Source organism: Salmo salar, chromosome 18, assembly GCF_965601325.2.
Source record: "Salmo salar chromosome 18, fSalSal1, whole genome shotgun sequence".
NCBI lineage: Eukaryota > Metazoa > Chordata > Actinopteri > Salmoniformes > Salmonidae > Salmo > Salmo salar.
Window position 1 is genome coordinate 92,073,303 of NC_138308.1, and position 20,850 is coordinate 92,094,152.

General features: G+C 43.1%; 2 protein-coding genes across 2 annotated transcripts; both read left to right on the forward strand.

Moving 5' to 3' along the window:
• Positions 1-216: 216 nt before the first annotated feature.
• Positions 217-3,806, forward strand: LOC145861789 (uncharacterized). Its single transcript, XM_082965302.1, has 2 exons — positions 217-878; positions 2,405-3,806. Exons 1-2 carry the CDS (start codon positions 713-715, stop codon positions 3,577-3,579), a joined length of 1,341 nt encoding a protein of 446 aa, XP_082821428.1. The 5' UTR covers positions 217-712; the 3' UTR covers positions 3,580-3,806.
• An 8,811-nt stretch (positions 3,807-12,617) lies between these two features.
• On the forward strand, positions 12,618-20,018 carry LOC106578102 (uncharacterized). The gene is made up of 2 exons (XM_014156697.3): positions 12,618-13,003; positions 17,839-20,018. The coding sequence occupies exons 1-2, from the start codon at positions 12,823-12,825 to the stop codon at positions 18,975-18,977; spliced, it is 1,320 nt and encodes a 439-aa protein (XP_014012172.2). The 5' UTR covers positions 12,618-12,822; the 3' UTR covers positions 18,978-20,018.
• Positions 20,019-20,850: the final 832 nt, after the last annotated feature.

Sequence of the window (20,850 nt, forward strand, 5' to 3'; positions counted from 1 at the left end):
TCTTTTCCCTTTTTTACCTGGCTGCCATGCACGGTAGTAAACCCCCATCCAGCTACCGCGCTGTTGTTCCTTTCCGGGTTTGCCACCAACTAGTTTGAACCGATGTATCACAGATAGAACAACGTGACAGATATTTCACCGGATGTATAAATGTGAAACATCTGCTTGGCGTTTCCACTCGTTACCAAATATGGTAGTGAGCGGAAGCACAGTGGCCGGCAGTGGGAGAAGATGGAAGGAGATGGATTTTGGCCAATATTCTTCAAATATTCTCATTATTGGATCTAAATAAAGTTTTCTGTTTCCAAAGGTAAGCTTTGAAGACTTTATCCTGTGCAAAAGTTTTTCAACATTTCTTTGTCTAAAAGGAGCGCTAAGGCGAATTTAGTTATTGCACAAGGATAGGCGTCCCCTATCGGAAAAATGCAGATATATGCCAGAACGGTCCAATAGGATCTCGTTAGCTAGTGCATGGCTCTGCCCACTATGACTAATTTCTTCCCATTGGAAACGAAAGGCTGTGGTCTATCTTGGTTTAGTTATAAAAGTCTTTGGAGTTATTTTCCTAAATTCCTTGACTAGAACACGGAAGTAGGATTGGAGACGACTGTGTCACAGACAGAAGAGGATTTAGTTATACATGTCTTTGACTTTGTTTTTAATTCCTTGCGTGGAGTAACGAAAGATCAACTGACTAAACTGAAGACTGAAAATGTCTAAACTACAGGTGTTCCGTGTGTTTTTAAATGATCGTTTAACGGCGGCTGCTGTGGAGATTTTCGGTGCAGTTGAGAAAACGGTAGTAGAATACCAGGAGGAGAATGATCGGCTACGGAGACTGCTGCGGAGGACACCGGAGAATCAACTATGTAGAATAGGTACGTATTTAGATATATACTAGAAGCTAGCAATAGTTATACCTTATTGATAAACTATTTGTGCTAAAAGTGATCACCATTTAATACATTTTAATATTGTTGTTTTTAAACCACGCATGGATTAAAAACATTGTCATAAAAAAATCAGGAAGTGATTTGAATGTATTCTTAAAAAAATGTAACACCTTTTTAGAAATGAATCTTATTCTCCAGGCTGCATCACATCCGGCTGTGATTGGGAGTCCCATAGGGCGCACAATTGGCCCAGCGTCTTCTGGGTTAGGGTTTGGCCAGGGTAGGCCGTCATTGTATATAATAATTTGTTCTTAACTGACTTGCCTAGTTAAATAAAGGTTAAATGAAAAAATATATTATTATCTTCAATTCATTAAGTAGTTGAAAATTATATTTTATTTTTATTTATTTCACCTTTATTTAACCAGGTAGGCCAGTTGAGAACAAGTTCTCATTTACAACTGCGAACTCGCCAAGATAAAGCAAAGCAGTGCGACAAAAAACAACACAGAGTTACACATGGAATAAACAAAAGTACAGTCAATAACACAATAGAAAAATATATATACAGTGTGTGCAAATGGCATGAGGAGGTAAGGCAATAAATGGGCCATAGTAGAGAAGTAATTACAAATTAGCAAATTAACACTTGAGTGATAGATGTGCAGATGATGATGTGCAAGTAGAAATACTGGTGTGCAAAAGAGCAAAAAAAAAGTAAATTAAAAACAATATGGGGATGAGGTAGGTAGATTGGATGGGCTATTTACAGATGGGCTATGTACAGCTGCAGTGATCGGTTAGCTGATGTTTAAAGTTAGTGAGGGAGATATGTCTCCAACTTCAGCGATATTTGCAATTCGTTCCAGTCATTGGCAGCAGAGAACTGGAAGGAAAGGCGGCTAAAGGAAGTGTTGGCTTTGGGGATGACCAGTGAGATATACCTGCAGGAGCGCATGCAGTGTTGTTATGGAGCGCGTGTGGGTGTTATGGTGACCAGTGAGCTGAGATAAGGCGGAGCTTTACCTAGCAAAGACTTATAGATGACCTGGAGCCAGTGTGTCTGGCGACGAATATGTAGCGAGGGCCAGCCGACAAGAGCATACAGGTCGCAGTGGTGGGTGGTATATGGGGCTTTGGTGACAAAACATATGGCATTGTGATAGACTACATCCAGTTTTCTGAGTAGAGTGTTGAGGGCTATTTTGTAAATGACATCGCCGAAGTCTAAAATCGGTAGGATAGTCAGTTTTACGAGGGTATGTTTGGCAGCGTGAGTGAAGGAGGCTTTGTTGTGAAATAGGAAGCCAATTCTAGATTTAATTTTGGATTGGAGATGCTTAAATGAGTCTGGAAGGAGAGTTTACAGTCTAGCCAGATTTTAGTTTTACGGTTATGGAATTGGAGATACAGTTTACCCAGTCTTGAATTTACTGTCTTAAATCCAAATTGACCCCAACCCTGATATCTAAAGTCTAGGTAACCTCTGCTCCTCCTCTCCTTCCCTCCAGACTCTCTGCAGCTCTCTGTCTCTGAAGAGGACGTTCCCCCTGAGCAGCAGCACTGTGAGCAGGAGTGGAGCCCCAGTCTGGGGCAGAAGGACCCAGAGCCCACACAGATTAAAGAGGAAGAGGAGGAAGTCAGGACCAGTCAGGAGGAAGAGCAGCTTCAGGGCATTGAGGCTGATATCATGGAGTTCACATTCACTCCTTCCTGTGTGAAAAGTGAATGTGATCAGGAGGACCCACTTCAGTCCTTGACTCTTCCCCAAACCCAGACTGTGGAGAACAGAGAGAGTGACTCTAAACCAGTGGATCTCAAACCTTTTGCCACTGTAACCCACCTAAAGGGTCTTGACATTCTCTGTGACCTTCCAGATAATCAAAACAATGCCTCCAGCCACAGTTCAGCTGTAAGCAGCTACCCAGTAGGACTTGACATCAGCCCACCATTAGATCCAAACACGTCAATGGGGGAACACGGTTCCAAACCCAACACCACGTCTAGAAAAACTCACCACTGTGGTGAAATGTTTCCTCTGAAAGCTGACCTGCAGAGGCACGTGACTCTTACCAATAATATAATCAGTGAATGCCGCTTCTGCAATAAACAATACAACTCCACCTGTAAACTGAAGGCCCATATCCAACTCTGTCACATTGACAAATCATGCACATGCCCTGTTTGTGGCAAGACCATCAAACACAAAGGAGATCTGTCCAGGCACATGAGTATTCACACAGGAGAGAAACAATTTAGCTGTGGTGACTGTGGAAAAAGCTTCTATCAGAAGGGGCACCTGAACTTGCACATACTGAGTCACACAGGAGAGAAACCATTTAGCTGTGGTGACTGTGGGAAAAGCTTCTATCAGAAGGGAGACCTAGGGAGTCATATACTGACTCACACACAAGAGAAACCATTTAGCTGTGGTGTCTGTGGGAAAAGCTTCTATCAGAAGGGTCACCTTACAGATCATATACGGACTCACACAGGAGAGAAACCATTTAGCTGTGGTGACTGTGGGAAAAGCTTCAATTTGAAGGGGAACCTAAGAAAGCATAAACTGACTCACACAGGAGAGAAACCATTTAGCTGTGGTGACTGCGGGAAAAGCTTCAGTCAAAAGACTAACCTGCTGACGCATGTCAAAAACATCCACAAAGGAAGAAAACAGGATGAATAGTGAAAGAAGACAATTAGGAAAAATATGTTCTGTCAAAAGATATGAATAACAGGCAGGATGTGGTCAACACTCGTAGGAAAGGAAAGCTACTCTGGATAATTTATGCGGTTGGTTCGAGATCAATAGATTTGTGATGGATTTACTATTGTAAAAAATTCTATATGAATACAGTTTGATTTGAATTATGATGTAATGATTAAACATTACACAGCATTGTCGGAAGCTCACAGGTCTGCTGTTCAGTCTAATGTTTTCACGTTATTAGAAACAGGAATTCCTGGTCATTTGTTTTAGAATGTCTCTCGGGTGATGAGAGAATGGTCTGACTGATGTTATTTAGACAAAACGTACACACATTCTGTAAAATATCTCATCAAAATATTTCTCATCGATTTTTGACCAAATCTTGCTCATTCATGATATTGATTTAGGATTTTATGGAGTAATGATATACAGTAGACTCCTGAGAATTGATTAAAAGCATTCCAGGTGAAGCTGGTTGAGAGAAAATAGTAAAAATTAAAAACCTTGAATAAGTCAGTGTGTCCAAACTTTTGACTGGTACTATATAGCACCAGTCAAAGTTTTGGACACACCTACTCATTCAAGGTTTTTAATTTTTTTTAACTATTTTCTATCTATATATATCTATATATAGATAGTAGTTAACCTTAAAAATCTAAATGAAAATTCTTGTAGAAAATAGTAAAAAAAAATAGATATATAGATAGTAGTATATTCATATATATATATATATTCAAATCTAAAGTATGTAATTCAACCAGACAGCACCCTTATATCATGGTAAAAGGCCGCACTTGACCGTTGCACTTGAATCATTCCCACGGTGAATGGCTAGGCCCGCTATAATATGAAACCACACACTGTTGAATCATTCCCACGGTGAATGGCTAGGCCTGCTACACTATGAAACCACACACTGTTGAATCATTCCCACGGTGAATGGCTAGGCCTGCTACACTATGAAACCACACACTGTTGAATCATTCCCACGGTGAATGGCTAGGCCCGCTATACTATGAAACCACACACTATTACAGAGACTTTGATATAAATTTTTTATTTTACCTTTTATTCATACAGGTTTTTCTCATTGAGATAACATCTCTTTTCCAAGAGAGACCTGGTCCAATAGCAGCAGGGGGAACAATGTTTCAGACAAAACAACTTACATACAGTAACACAACATTAAACAAAACTATAAACACACATATAATACAACAAAAACATTTTATGTAAAAAACACGAAAGTCTTGACTAAAAACATTGTTCTGAAGACAATTGCACTCTTCTATGATATATAGATCGATCAAGTGTTTAAACTCCACCAACGAAATGTTAAATGTTCAGGAGAGAATTCCAGGACCACGGAGCTAAGTAACTACAACTATTTCTACCATTACCTGTTCTAATTTTTGGTACCGTTGGAAGCAAATGAGAATGGGACCGTAATTTATATTTATTTACCTACCTGACTAAAAAAGAACAGAGATAAAATGGCATTTTACCCAATATTACCGGCAGCAATTTATACGGTGAAAACAATGTGTGGGGACGCAGACGCACAGAAACTCACATCAATACCTTTGTCAGATAACACTGATAAATTATTTGTTTATGCTACAGAATTATGATAAGTGTACTATATTACGTATTAGATCACTAAAAAATACAACTTTAACAGTTCCGTGTAGTTTCCCAATAAAATGGTCTGACGGTGAATTGTACATACTCGGTATACATATCCCGAAATTAATAAATAATCTCACTCCAATACATTTTAATAGGAAGTTAGCAAAAAAAAACATAAGATATTGCTATCTTGGAAAGGAAAATACATTTTTATTTGTGGAAAAATCACCCTGATTAAATCTTTAGTCATATCCCAGGTTACCTATTTGCTTATGGTCTTGCCTACACCTAGCGACCAGTTTATTTTAAATTATATGAGCAAAAAAGATTCAATTTTATTTGGAACACCAAGCCAGACAAAAATAAACGGCCTTATTTATATCATGAATTTGAATTCGGAGGGCAGAAATTATAAAATATCAAAGCATTAGATCTCTCACTAACAGATTATTAAGAATTTCTCACCTGATGTTCCAGAATGGCCTTTTTCCCTTTTTTTCAGATTACAATCTCTCATTTTCAGTTATTTGAAAATGAAATAATCTCCAAAATATTGCTATTTTTTAAAACAAGCCGTAGAAAGTTGGTCGCAATTTTAGTTTAATCCACCAGAAAATAACAAATAATACAACAAATATTGTGATTTAAAGTCATTGATTAAAAAAAGTAATTATTAAAAAAAGATATGAATAATCTTTTGTAAAGGATATCATAAATAGGACTGGTGGAGTTACGTCACACATGCAGCTAACAAAAATATGGAAATGTCTGCTCTACCCAAAATTACAACCAACTAATTGCAGCATTACCGCAAAAATCGTAGAGGCAAGCGGAAGGGGGGAAAAAGCATTAAAAGACCAACATTGGTTAAAGAAAATTGGGCTAAATGGGAAAAAGTATACCAGTTTCATTTAAGGACCAAAACATTTACAACGGTGCCATATAGATTGCTAAATAGGTGGTAAGAGATTTTTGATGTATCGATTCCATGGCACATGGTTTATGAACTGAGACGCAAAACGATGCTGGATTCAAAACGCTGAATTTTTCTATATAAATTATTATACAAAATTCTTGCAACCAATAGAATGTTATATATATATATGGGGGATACAACCTTCACAGCTCTGCAGAGTTTTGCTGCTTAGTTATAAATATATGGTTAATAGAAATAAACACTGGATGCTGGAGTGAGTAGTCGTGCTGTTCTTCGCTCTGCGGGTAATATTACATTTCCTTACATTCCAACGGAACGATTTGATGAGTGTAATGTTAGCTACATAGTTGTCTTTGTGTCAAGGATAAAGGTGTAGCTAAAGGTGTAGGTGTAGCTTTGAGAAACTAACAAGGTTAGCTAGCCAGCTGTATTCGTTCGGCGTCAACATCATCACAACACCACAGCCACTGCTAGCTAGCCAGCCAACTTCACCAACTAGCGGTACTGTAGAAACTAAATACATTACAACGGAACGATGTGATTAGTGTAACGTTAGCTAGCTACATAGTTGTCTTTGTATCAAAGATAAAGGTAAACGCAGCCACTGCTAGCTAGCCGACTCTACCAGCTAGCAGTACTGTATAATTTTTAGTCAATAAGATTTTTGCAACGTAAGCTTTCGTGTTGTGTAGCCCACTTGTGTAGCTAGCAGGACTGACTTTGTGTTAGCTAGCCAACGTTTAATTACTTCTGCGTTATGAAAGGAACTAGACACTGACACGAATGATCCACTGGTAGTTTGTTGTAACCAAGTATTGGTCCTAACCGTGTGTTATTGCATGCTAGTCAGCTACGGCGTCATAGGATACGGTGCACTGGGTGGGTTTCACGGAAGAATACTGTACCAAGTTATCTAGCTGAATAAACTAAATTTGAGCCTATTCCTGGAAACATTGAACCACTGTAGTTTACATCAATTATAATTTCTAAAGTGGAAGTTGGAATAGTTATATTTGAGTGTTTCAGCGAATGGTTAGTGAGGGAGGCCCTGCTCTCTCGCTTCCCCAGTTGTTTAGTTAATTTTCATTCCAATCTCCTTTGCATTAGCATAGCCTGTCAACTATGTGTCTGTCTATCCCTGTTCTCTCCTCTCTGCACAGGCCACACAAACGCTTCATACCGCATGGCCGCTGCCACTCCAACCTGGTGGTCCCAGCGCGCACGACCCACGTGGAGTTCCAGGTCTCCGGCAACCTCTGGAACTGCCGGTCTGCGGCCAACAAGGCAGAGTTCATCTCAGCCTATGCTACCCTCCAGTCCCTCGACTTCTTGGCGCTGACTGAAACATGGATTACCACAGATAACACTGCTACTCCTACTGCTCTCTCCTCGTCTGCCCACGTGTTCTCGCATACCCCGAGAGCATCTGGCCAGCGGGGTGGTGGCACTGGAATCCTCATCTCTCCCAAGTGGACATTCTCTCTTTCTCCCCTGACCCATCTGTCTATCTCCTCATTTGAATTCCATGCTGTCACAGTTACCAGCCCTTTCAAGCTTAACATCCTTATCATTTATCGCCCTCCAGTTTCCCTTGGAGAGTTCAACAATGAGCTTGACGCCTTGATAAGTTCCTTTCCTGAGGATGGCTCACCTCTCACAATTCTGGGTGACTTTAACCTCCCCACGTCTACCTTTGACTCATTTCTCTCTGCCTCCTTCTTTCCACTCCTCTCCTCTTTTGACCTCACCCTCTCACCGTCCCCCCCTACTCACAAGGCAGGCAATACGCTTGACCTCATCTTTACTAGATGCTGTTCTTCTACTAATCTCACTGCAACTCCCCTCCAAGTCTCCGACCACTACCTTGTATCCTTTTCCCTCTCGCTCTCCTCCAACACTACTCACTCTGCCCCTACTCAAATGGTATTGCGCCGTCGCAACCTTCGCTCTCTCACTCCTGCTACTCTCTCCTCTTCCATTCTATCATCTCTTCCCTCTGCTCAATGCTTCTCCAACCAATCTCCTGATTCTGCCTCCTCAACCCTCCTCTCCTCCCTTTCTGCATCCTTTGACTCTGTCCCCTATCCTCCCGGCCGGCTCGGTCCTCCCCTCCTGCTCCGTGGCTTGACGACTCATTGCGAGCTCACAGAACAGGGCTCCGGGCAGCCGAGCGGAAATGGAGGAAAACTAGCCTCCCTGCGGACCTGGCATCTTTTCACTCCCTCCTCTCCACATATTCTTCCTCTGTTTCTGCTGCTAAAGCCACTTTCTACCACTCTAAATTCCAAGCATCTGCCTCTAACCCTAGGAAGCTCTTTGCCACCTTCTCCTCCCTCCTGAATCATCCTCCTCCTCCCTCTCTGCGGACGACTTTGTCAACCATTTTGAAAAGAAGATTGACGACATCCGATCCTCTTTTGTTAAGTCAAACGACACCGCTGGTCCTGCTCACATTGCCCTACCCTATGCTTTGACCTCTTTCTCCCCTCTCTCTCCAGATGAAATCTTGTGACGGCCGGCCGCCCAACAACCTGCCCGCTTGACCCTATCCCCTCCTCTCTTCTCCAGACCATTTCCGGAGACCTTCTCCCTTACCTCACCTCGCTCATCAACTCATCCTTGACCGCTGGCTACGTCCCTTCCGTCTTCAAGAGAGCGAGAGTTGCACCCCTTCTCAAAAAACCTACACTCGATCCCTCCGATGTCAACAACTACAGACCAGTATCCCTTCTTTCTTTCCTCTCCAAAACTCTTGAACGTGCCGTCCTTGGCCAGCTCTCTTGCTATCTCTCTCAGAATGACCTTCTTGATCCAAATCAGTCAGGTTTCAAGACTGGTCATTCAACTGAGACTGCTCTTCTCTGTGTCACGGAGGCTCTCCGCACTGCTAAAGCTAACTCTCTCTCCTCTGCTCTCATCCTTCTAGACCTATCTGCTGCCTTTGATACTGTGAACCATCAGATCCTCCTCTCCACCCTCTCTGAGTTGGGCATCTCCGGCGCGGCTCACTCTTGGATTGCGTCCTACCTGACAGGTCGCTCCTACCAGGTGGCATGGCGAGAATCCGTCTCCGCACCACGTGCTCTCACCACTGGTGTCCCCCAGGGCTCAGTTCTAGGCCCTCTCCTATTCTCGCTATACACCAAGTCACTTGGCTCTGTCATATCCTCACATGGTCTCTCCTATCATTGCTACGCAGACGACACACAATTAATCTTCTCCTTTCCCCCTTCTGATAACCAGGTGGCGAATCGCATCTCTGCATGTCTGGCAGACATATCAGTGTGGATGACGGATCACCACCTCAAGCTGAACCTCGGCAAGAAGGAGCTGCTCTTCCTCCCGGGGAAGGACTGCCCGTTCCATGATCTCGCCATCACGGTTGACAACTCCCTTGTGTCCTCCTCCCAGAGTGCTAAGAGCCTTGGATTGACCCTGGACAACACCCTGTCGTTCTCCACTAACATCAGGGCGGTGACCCCATCCTGTAGGGTCATGCTCTACAACATTTGCAGTGTACGACCCTGCCTCACACAGGAAGCGGCGCAGGTCCTAATCCAGGCACTTGTCATCTCCCGTCTGGATTACTGCAACTCGCTGTTGGCTGGGCTCCCTGCCTGTGCCATCAAACCCCTACAACTCATCCAGAACGCCGCAGCCCGTCTGGTGTTCAACCTTTCCAAGTTCTCTCACATCACCCCGCTCCTCCGCACACTCCACTGGCTTCCAGTTGAAGCTCGCATCTGCTACAAGACCATGGTGCTTGCCTATGGAGCTGTGAGGGGAACGGCACCTCCGTACCTTCAGGCTCTGATCAGTCCCTACACCCAAAGAAGGGCACTGCGTTCATCCACCTCTGGCCTGCTCGCCTCCCTACCTCTGCGGAAGTACAGTTCCCGCTCAGCCCAGTCAAAACTGTTCGCTGCTCTGGCACCCCAATGGTGGAACAAGCTCCCTCACGACGCCAGGACAGCGGAGTCAATCCCCACCTGAAGGACACCTGAAACCCCACCTCTTTAAGGAATACCTGGGATAGGATAAAGTAATCCTTTTAACCCCCCCCAAACAAAATATATAGATGTACTATTGTAAAGTGGTTGTTCCAGTGGATATCATAAGGTGAATGCACCAATTTGTAAGTCGCTTTGGATAAGAGCGTCTGCTAAATGACGTAAATGTAAATGGATGGACATTCGTTATGGTTGCTTTGTGTGATGTGGTGTTGTCTCTACCTTCTTGCCATTTGTGCTGTTGTCTGTGCCCAATAATGTCATCCATGTTTTGTGCTGCTACCATGTTGCGTTGTTACCATATTGTCATGTTGTGTTGCCACCATGCTGTGTTGTCATGTGTTGCTGCCTTGCTATGTTGTTGTCTTAGTTCTCTCTTTATGTAGTGTTGTGTTGTCTCTATTGTCGTGATGTGTCTTCTATATATTTTATTTCTTTTTAATCCCAGCCCCCGTCCCCGCAGGAGGCCTTTTGCCTTTTGGTAGGCCTTCATTCTAAATAAGAATTTGTTCTTAACTGACTTGCCTATTTAAATAAAAATCAGAAATAGATGGGAGAGGTGAAGGATAGGAGTAAAAACAAACAAAATATAACTTTTGTAAAATGGATTGTGTCCGTAGAAATGTATATAGTATGTATAAGCTGGAAGTAGAAGCCTAAGTGGTGTTGTTCATTAGTTTACTCCAATTAGGGGAGGGGTGGTAGGGTTAGTGAAAAATACAGGAAAATATATTTTTAAAAGATGTATATACAGTGCATTCGGAAAGTATTCCGACCTCTTGACTTTTTCCACATTTTGTAACATTATAGCCTTATTCTAGAATGGATTAAATTGTTGTTTTTTAAATCAATCTCCACACAATACCCCATAATGACAAAGCAAAAACTGTTTTTTAGAATGTTTTGCACATTTATAAAATAAACTGAAATATCTCATTTACATAAGTATTCAGATCCTTTACTCAGTACTTTGTTGAAGCAATTTGGGAGCGATTACAGCCTCGAGTCTTCTTGGGTATGACGCTACAAGCTTGGCACACCTATATTTGGTGAGTTTCTCCCATTCTTCTCTGCAGATCCTCTCTAGCTCTGTCATGTTAGATGGGGAGCGTCGCTGCACAGCTATTTTCAGGTCTCTCCAGGGATGTTCGTCCGGGCTCTGGCTGGGCCACTCAAGGACATTCAGAGACTTGTCCCGAAGCCACTCCTGTGTTGTCTTGACTGTGTGCTTACGGTCATTGTCCTGTTGGAAGGTGAACCTTTGCCCAAGTCTGTCCCTGCCACTGAAAAACATCCCGACAGCATGATGCTGCCACCACCATGCTTCACCGTAGAGATGGTGTCAGGTTCCTCCAGACGTGACGCTTGGCATTCAGGCCAGAGAGTTCAATGTTGGTTTCTTCAGACTAGAGAATCTTGTTTCTCATGTACTGAGTCCTTTAGGTGATTTTTTTGGGAAACTCCAAGTGGGCTTCCATCTGGCAACTCTACCTTACACACCTGATTGGTTGAGTGCTGCAGACATGGTTGTCCTTCTGGAAGGTTCTATCATCTCCACAGAGGAACTCTGGAGCTCTGTCAGAGTGACCGTCAGGTTCTTGGCCACCTCCCTGACCAAGGCCCTTCTCCCCCGATTTCTCAGTTCGGCTGGACGGCCAGCTCTAGGAAGAGTTTTGGTGGTTCCAAACTTCTTCCGTTTAAGAATGATGGAGGCCACTATGTTCCTGGGGTCCTTCAATGCTGCAGAAATGTTTGGTACCCTTCCCCAGATCTGTGCCTCAACACAATCCTGTCTCGGAGCTCTAAGGACAATTCCTTCGACCTCATGGATTGGTTTTTGCTCTGACATGCACTGTCAACTGTGGGACCTTATAGACAGACAGCTGTGTGCCTTTCCAAATCATGTCCAATCAATTGAAAGTCCACATGTGGACTCCAATCAAGTTGTAGAAACACCTCAAGGATGATCAATGGAAAAAGGATGCTCCTGAGCTCAATTTAGAGTGTCATAGCAAAGGGTCTGAATACTTATGTAAATAAGGTATTTGTTTTTTAATACATTTGCAAAAAGTATCAAAAATCTGTTTTCGCTTCGTAGTTATGGGGTGATGTGTGCAAAATGCATCATACAGAGAGGATTTCTGTATTTTGAAAGTATCTTGAAAACTTGATTGCTGATAAGCAAAACATTTTGGGACTATGGCAACGATGGACTAATGAAAAAAATACCAAAATATCGTTTTAGGGTGGAGTTTTCCTTTAAGTATACACCACAGGAGTTTTTATTTTTTATTTTATTTACCTTCTGTGTAGGCGAAGGTTATAATGTCTGTATTGAAACACAACCACAACCGATTCACCACATAAAAACATAAACACATAAATCAAGTAATGTCTTATATGATAAGCAGCATACAATATATGGATAACTGTTCACATTTTACATAATATTTGCCCTAATTATTTACAAAGTATACAGGATGGGACACTTATTCTGAAAGATTCAACAAATCCGTGACCCGGAAGTACTTCATTCTTACTTGTGTCATAGAAGTCTTTGTTTTGATTTTGCGTTCAAGCTTGTGTGGAGTAAAGACTTACTGACTCTACTAAATAGACTACTCAACTGTCATTCGACTGAAAATGTTTAAACTACAATTGTTACATGTGTTTTTAAATGAGCGTTTAACGGCGGCTGCTGTGGAGATTTTCGGTGCAGTTGAGAAAACGGTAGTAGAATACCAGGAGGAGAATGATCGGCTACGGAGACTGCTGCGGATCACACCAGAGCATATTACACCAGAGATACAACTATGTCGAACTGGTGCGTTCAGTTCTACTCAATTCATAATTTGTGCTGTACGTTTGATACCGGAGCCTTCGAGGCATGCGTCAAAACCGCAAAGCAGTTGTACCGATGCGTGTATCAATTGATCAGAAAGACGTCGCTTCGTTTGATCACGTGCTTTTTCAAATAAGTGCGCTTTCTTCGAATCCAAGCTGCTTTTAAATATTTACCTCTACTGGACACCGTAGTTACAGGTATAGTTAGGATTTTGTTATAAAACGTTTCACCTGACTGGTATCATAGCAGGTACAATAGGGAACTCTGGAACAGTCGGCGATGTTAGGGTATGCAGTCAAATCCCTATATTTCAAACACATTTCTAAATCATCTATGCGAAATCACACTATGTACTGTTTTTCCAAGTATTTTATTTAGTATAGTATAGTATAAGCTTCTGTCTTAAGCATCCAATGTAATGCCATGGATTCCGTTTTCGAAGGCATAAAAGGGAAGGATAATGTAAAATGTGAACCTGGTATTCCAGCTGATTTATGAGCTACTAAAGCCAACGATTTACCACTGAGCTATGGAGTTTTGAAGAAAACAATTTGAGAAAAAAAAAAACATCTCATAATCAGACGCTGCTATTCATTGCTGACAAGCAGATGTTATTAATGTGCATTGTGAACCAGAGGAGGCTGCTAGGAGGGGTTGTAGGAGGACGGGCTCATTGTAATGGCTGGAATGGAGTATATGGAACTGTATTGAACAAAGCAAACGTATGGAAACCACGTTTGACTCCGCTCCATAAATTATATTCCAGCCAATACAATGAGCCTGTCCTCCTATAGCCCCTCCCACCAGCCTCCGCTGTTGTTAACAGGTAATGAAGCTCTGAGAAATGAATCGTTTTCCAGAACAATTTGGTGAAAGTGCCGAAGCCTTCAGAAAGCCTCGGTTTCCCGTCACTATTAATAATACAGTGTTTTTAGGGATTCAGTGATCTCTATTCAAACACATACGTAATTTTTTTACTTTTTCCTGTGCATGGTCAGCGTCACTAAAACCAGGAAGTGATTTGGTTGTTAATTTTTTTATTCACAGTAATTCCATTTACAACAATAAGCACAATAGTTTCACAATATCAAAAGATTTGAATGTAGCTATAATTCTGTTGTAGTTTTACCAAAAATGATTGTTTTTCCCCTTTCATCTGTGATTTTTTTTTTTTTTTTACTGTAAAGTTAAATGTTGAGCTATTAGCTAGCTTGCTTGTAGACTAGGTTGGGCCAAACTAGCAACCCATTTTTAATTCTCACAGGAGGTGTAGAACAAATAGCACGCAACAACAACTGCCGTCAATTCGTTTTCACTTTGGATATTCTGAGTTCTCTCGTCAATGGCTCTCTGAGTCCAACGGAATGTGTCCAGAATCAGATCCCCCCCCCCCCCCCCACCACCACCACCTCATCCATGCTGCATTCAGGTGATTCCTCACAAAACAGGACCCTGATCTTTTGAATTTTTACAACAACAAAAAAATATCAAAAGAAGGGTCCTTTGGAGGAAGGATTGCTGACATATATTCTACATTTGTATCTTAGCATAATTGACAAATAATTAATTGAAGTTTGAACATGTGTGAGATTTGGACCATGCCCAGGCTTCCTTTAAGACACCCAGGCTTCCTTTACAGTGAGGGAAAAAAGTATTTGATCCCCTGCTGATTCTGTACGTTTGCCCACTGACAAAGAAATGATCAGTCTATAATTTGGTAGGTTTATTTGAACAGTGAGAGACAGAATAACAACCAAAAAATCAAGAAAAACACATGTCAAAAATGTTATAAATTGATTTGCATTTTAATGAGGGAAATAAGTATTTGACCCCCTCTCAATCAGAAAGATTTCTGGCTCCCAGGTGTCTTTTATACAGGTAACGAGCTGAGATTAGAAGCACAGTCTTAAAAGGAGTGCTCCTAATCTCACCTTGTTACCTGTATAAAGGACACCTGTCCACAGAAGCAATCAATCAATCAGATTCCCAACTCTCCACCATGGCCAAGACCAAAGAGCTCTCCAAGGATGTCAGGGACAATATTGTAGACCTACACAAGGCTGGAATGGGCTACAAGACCATCGCCAAGCAGCTTGGTGAGAAGGTGACAACAGTTGGTGTGATTATTCGCAAATGGAAGAAACACAAAAGAACTGTCAATCGCCCTTGACCTGGGGCTCCATGCAAGATCTCACCTCGTGGAGTTGCAATGATCATGAGAACGGTGAGGAATCAGCCCAGAACTACACGGGAGGATCTTGTCAGTGATCTCAAGGCAGCTGAGACCATAGTCACCAAGAAAACAATTGGTAACACACTACGCTGTGAAGGACTGAAATCCTGCAGTGCCCGCAAGGTCCCCCTGCTGAAGAAAGCACATATACATGCCCGTCTGAAGTTTGCCAATGAACATTTGAATGATTCAGAGGACAACTGGGTGAAAGTGTTGTGCTCAGATTAGACCAAAATGGAGCTCTTTGGCATCAACTCAACTCGCCGTGTTTGGAGGAGGAGGAATGCTGCCTATGACCCCAAGAACACCATCCCCACCGTCAAACATGGAGGTGGAAACATTATGCTTTGGGGGTGTTTTTCTGCTAAGGGGACAGGACAACTTCACCGCATCAAAGGGACGATGGACGGGGCCATGTACCGTCAAATCTTGGGTGAGAACCTCCTTCCCTCAGCCAGGGCATTGAAAATGGGTCGTGGATGGGTATTCCAGCATGACAATGACCCAAGACACACGGCCAAGGCAACAAAGGAGTGGCTCAAGAAGAAGCACATTAAGGTCCTGGAGTGGCCTAGCCAGTCTCCAGACCTTAATCCCATAGAAAATCTGTGGAGGGAGCTGAAGGTTTGAGTTGCCAAACGTCAGCCTCGAAACCTTGATGACTTGGAGAAGATCTGCAAAGAGGAGTGGGACAAAATCCCTCCTGAGATGTGTGCAAACCTGGTGGCCAACTACAAGAAACATCTGACCTCTGTGATTGCCAACAAGGGTTTTGCCACCAAGTACTAAGTCATGTTTTGCAGAGGGGTCAAATACTTATTTCCCTCATTAAAATGCAAATCATTTTATAACATTTTGACATGCGTTTTTCTAGCTTTTTTTGTTGTTATTCTGTCTCTCACTGTTCAAATAAACCTACCATTAAAATTATAGACTGATCATTTCTTCGTCAGTGGGCAAACGTACAAAATCAGCAGGGGATCAAATACTTTTTTCCCTTACTGTAAGACACCCAGGCCTCCTTTAAGACACCATAATGTTTCATCTTTGTTTTTGTTACAAGGCAAAAATTGGTGTCATAATGCTTTACCACTTGCTCTGTAATATGAGTAGCATTTTTACTTCGATAAAACATTTCTTACACATAATTTATGAATATTGAAAAATATAAACATGAATATTGAAAATATCTTGTTTGTTTGGCAAAATGTTCTATAGATTGTTGAACGTAATATACTCTTCGGGCATGTCAAAATTCCAGAGTTTTAGAGCTAAATATCTTAAATTCATGTTAGAAGGAATTCAAACAAGGACAGTACTTGTCAGTAGATATTTTTGCACATGTGGATATTAAGCTATTAAAAAAAAATCCCAAAATATTATTTTAAAATCAGTGAACTTTAAATTAGGAAATCTTTTTTTTAAAATGTTTAACCCCTTTTTCTCCCCAATTTCGTGGTATCCAATTGGTAGTTACAGTCTGGTCTCATCGCTGCAACTCCCGTATGGACTCGGGAGAGGCGAAGGTCGAGAGCCATGCGTCCTCCGAAACACGACCCAACCAACCCAACTGCTTCTTGACACAATGCACATCCAACCCGAAAGCCAGCCGCACCAATGTGTCTGAGGAAACACCGTACACCTGGCGACCTGGTCAGCGTGCACTGCGCCCGGCCCGCCACAGGAGTCGCTAGTGCGTGATGAGACAAGGATATCCCTGCCGGCCAAACCCTCCCCTAACCCAGATGACACTGGGCCAATTGTGCACCGCCCCATGGGCCTCCCGGTCACGGCCGGCTGTGACAGAGCCTGGACTCGAACCCAGAATCTCTAGTGGTACAGCTAGCACTGCGATGCAGTACCTTAGACTACGAGCCCGTCCTCCCCAATTAAGGTGCCACCAACCTGTGATTAAGACAAACTTTTTTTTTCTGTAAACACCAGGTTCTGCAGATGGCACTTGTAAGATGGTCCCTTAGCCAAGAGTGCAAACATTCCCCCATTGAAACCAATGTAAAGTCACTTTATGGAAACAGAACTTAACTCAAAAACAAAGGGTGTAGCTTGCTCTCTACCATCTTCTGATTCTAGACATATCACTTTCATCATCCTAGGATCTCCTGTCAAAGAGAGATTGACAAGGGAAATCCAAATATGAAACCAATATCCAAAGTGGAAACACATTTATGGCAGTGACAACGTCTGGAGTATCTGGTTTATTGTTCACCCTTGGTTGTACAGGCAGGTGGTCTAGCTCCAGCACAATGGGAAGTTATCCACTGTAATGCAGAGCCATGCCACAGTCATTTTACCATTATACAACTGGGTATTCAAGTCACCAACAGACTGGACACAGCAGGTTATAAACCTACAATAACACACGTTATTGAACCAATTCAAACATGTTTTTTTTTGTTTTTATTTACTAAATAGCTTATTTTCTTCACATTATAAGGAAGTAATTGAAAATAGATTCTAGTCTTACAATCATAGAATTTGAATTTCAGTTCACCTTTTGAAATGACCCCAACAATGATGTCTAAATAACTTAAATAACTTATGCTGCTCTCCTTCCCTCCAGACTCCTTGCAGTTCTCTCTTTCTCTCTCTGAAGAGGAGGTTCCCCCTGAGCAGCAGCACTGTGAGCAGGAGTGGAGCCCCAGTCTGGGGCAGGAGGACCCAGAGCCCACACAGATTAAAGAGGAACAGGAGGAAGTCAGGACCAGTCAGGAGGAAGAGCAGCTTCAAGGGCTCTTTGATACCAAAGACTCCACATTCACTCCTTCCTGTGTGAAAAGTGAATGTGATCAGGAGGACCCACTTCAGTCCTTGACTCTTCCCCAAACCCAGACTGTGGAGAACAGAGAGAGAGACTCTAGACCAGTGGATCTCAAACCTTTTGGCACTGTAACCCACCTAAGGGGTCTGGACATTCCCTGTGACCCTCCAGATAATCAAAACAATGCCTCCAGCCACAGTTCAGCTGTAAGCAGCTACACAGTAGGACTTTACAGCAGCCCACCATTGGATCCCAGCCCACTGTTGAATCTCAACCCACCAATGGAAAAACAGTGTTTCAAACCCAGCACATCTAGAAAAACTCACCACTGCCGTGACTGTGGTGAAACATTTGCTCTGAAAGCTGACCTGCAGAGGCATGTGACTCACACCAGGAAGAGACCCGGTGAATGCCTCTTCTGCAGAAAACTCTATAACTCCACCTGTAAACTGAAGGCCCATGTCCGACTCTGTCACGGTGGGAAACCCTGCACCTGCCCCTTTTGTGGAAAGACCTTCAAACAAAAAGGACATCTGTCCAGGCACATGAGTATTCACACAGGAGAGAAACCATTTTGCTGTGGTGACTGTTGGAAAACCTTCAATCGTAAGGAGCACCTTACCAGGCATATACGCATTCACAGAGGAGAGAAACCTTTTAGCTGTGGTGACTGTGGGAAAAGCTTCAATCGCAAGGAGCACCTAAGTGAACATAGACAGACTCACACAGGAGAAAAACAACATGGCTGCTCAGTCTGTGGTAAAAGATTCACTCGGAAGACTCATCTACTGAAGCATATGGACAATATCCACAAAGAGAGAAAAACAGACAGGAGAAAGAAAATCTTCAGTCAGAAGATGGGAATAAAAAGACAGGATGTGGACAACACTCATAGGAAAGGAAAGCAACTCCAGACCATTCATACTGTGGGTCTCAGATAAATAGATATTTGAATGTAAATGAAGTTTGATCATTACCTCATTATTCAAATCAAACAGTACAGAGTATTGTAGGAAATTCACAGGTCTGCTGTAATAATAATAATAATAATAATAAGTAATAATTGATTACATTTGTAAAGCGCTTTTAATTATACAGAATAATCTCAAAGTGCATAAAATGAAAACCCCAAAAATATATATTAATGGAAACAATTACACAGATGACGCTACAAGGGACATGGACAAGGAGGGAAATTACCATGAATAGTCAGCAGGAGGGTTATTACCGTAAATACCCTGGAAAGTCAGCAGGAGGGGTATTACCGTAAATACCCTGGAAAGTCAGCAGGAGGGATATTACCGTAAATACCCTGGAAAGTCAGCAGGAGGGTTATTACCGTAAATACCCTGGAAAGTCAGCAGGAGGGTTATTACCGTAAATACCCTGGAAAGTCAGCAGGAGGGATATTACCGTAAATACCCTGGAAAGTCAGCAGGAGGGATATTACCATGAATACACTGGAAAGTCAGCAGGAGGGTTATTACCATGAATACACTGGAAAGTCAGCAGGAGGGATATTACCATGAATAGTCAGCAGGAGGGTTTTTAATTCAGTCTGGAATAAGACGGGGAGCCAGTACAGAGATGCCAGGATGGAGGTGATGTGGTGGTGTTGAGACGGGGAGCCAGTACAGAGATGCCAGGATGGAGGTGATGTGGTGGTGTTGAGACGGGGAGCCAGTACAGAGATGCCAGGATGGAGGTGATGTGATGGTGTTGAGATGGGGAGCCAATACAGAGATGCCAGGATGGAGGTGATGTGGTGGTGTTGAGACGGGGAGCCAATACAGAGATGCCAGGATGGAGGTGATGTGGTGGTGTTGAGACGGGGAGCCAGTACAGAGATGCCAGGATGGAGGTGATGTGATGGTGTTGAGATGGGGAGCCAGTACAGAGATGCCAGGATGGAGGTGATGGGGTGGTGTTGAGACGAGGAGCCAGTACAGAGATGCCAGGATGGAGGTGATGTGGTGGTGTGGCGGGGGCCGTCGAGAGCCGGGGGGGGGGGGTGGAGGGGAGCCAGTACAGAGATGCCGGGGGGGGGAGGGGGATGGGGGCCGCAGGTGCCGGATGGGGTGAGGGTGGTGTGGCGGGGCCGTCGGTGCCGGGGGGGGGGGGCCGCACTCTCATCAGGATTCTGGCAGGGCTGTTCTGGAAGTACTGGAGCTTCTGGAGACTCCTGACAGGGATCCTGGTGAAGACTGTGTTGTAGTCCTGGAGACTCCTGACAGGGATCCTGGTGAAGACTGTGTTGTAGTTCTGGAGACTCCTGACAGGGATCCTGGTGAAGACTGTGTTGTAGTCCTGGAGACTCCTGACAGGGATCCTGGTGAAGACTGTGTTGTAGTCCTGGAGACTCCTGACAGGGATCCTGGTGAAGACTGTGTTGTAGTTCTGGAGACTCCTGACAGGGATCCTGGTGAAGACTGTGTTGTAGTCCTGGAGACTCCTGACAGGGATCCTGGTGAAGACTGTGTTGTAGTTCTGGAGACTCCTGACAGGGATCCTGGTGAAGACTGTGTTGTAGTTCTGGAGACTCCTGACAGGGATCCTGTTGAAGAGTACGTTGCAGTAGTCAAGCCTTGAAGAGATAAAGGCATGGACAAGCTGTACAAAGTCTTTATCATGTTTTTATATCATTACAAATAGGAATATCTGATCGTTTGATTCAGAATGTCTCTCAGGGTGATGAGATAATAGTCGGACTGATGTTATCGATACATGAAATGAAATAAAATTCCAGAAAAGGTCTCCTTGCATTTGTCCAAAAGTATTTCTCGTCAATTCTGACATAATGCTGCTCATTCATGA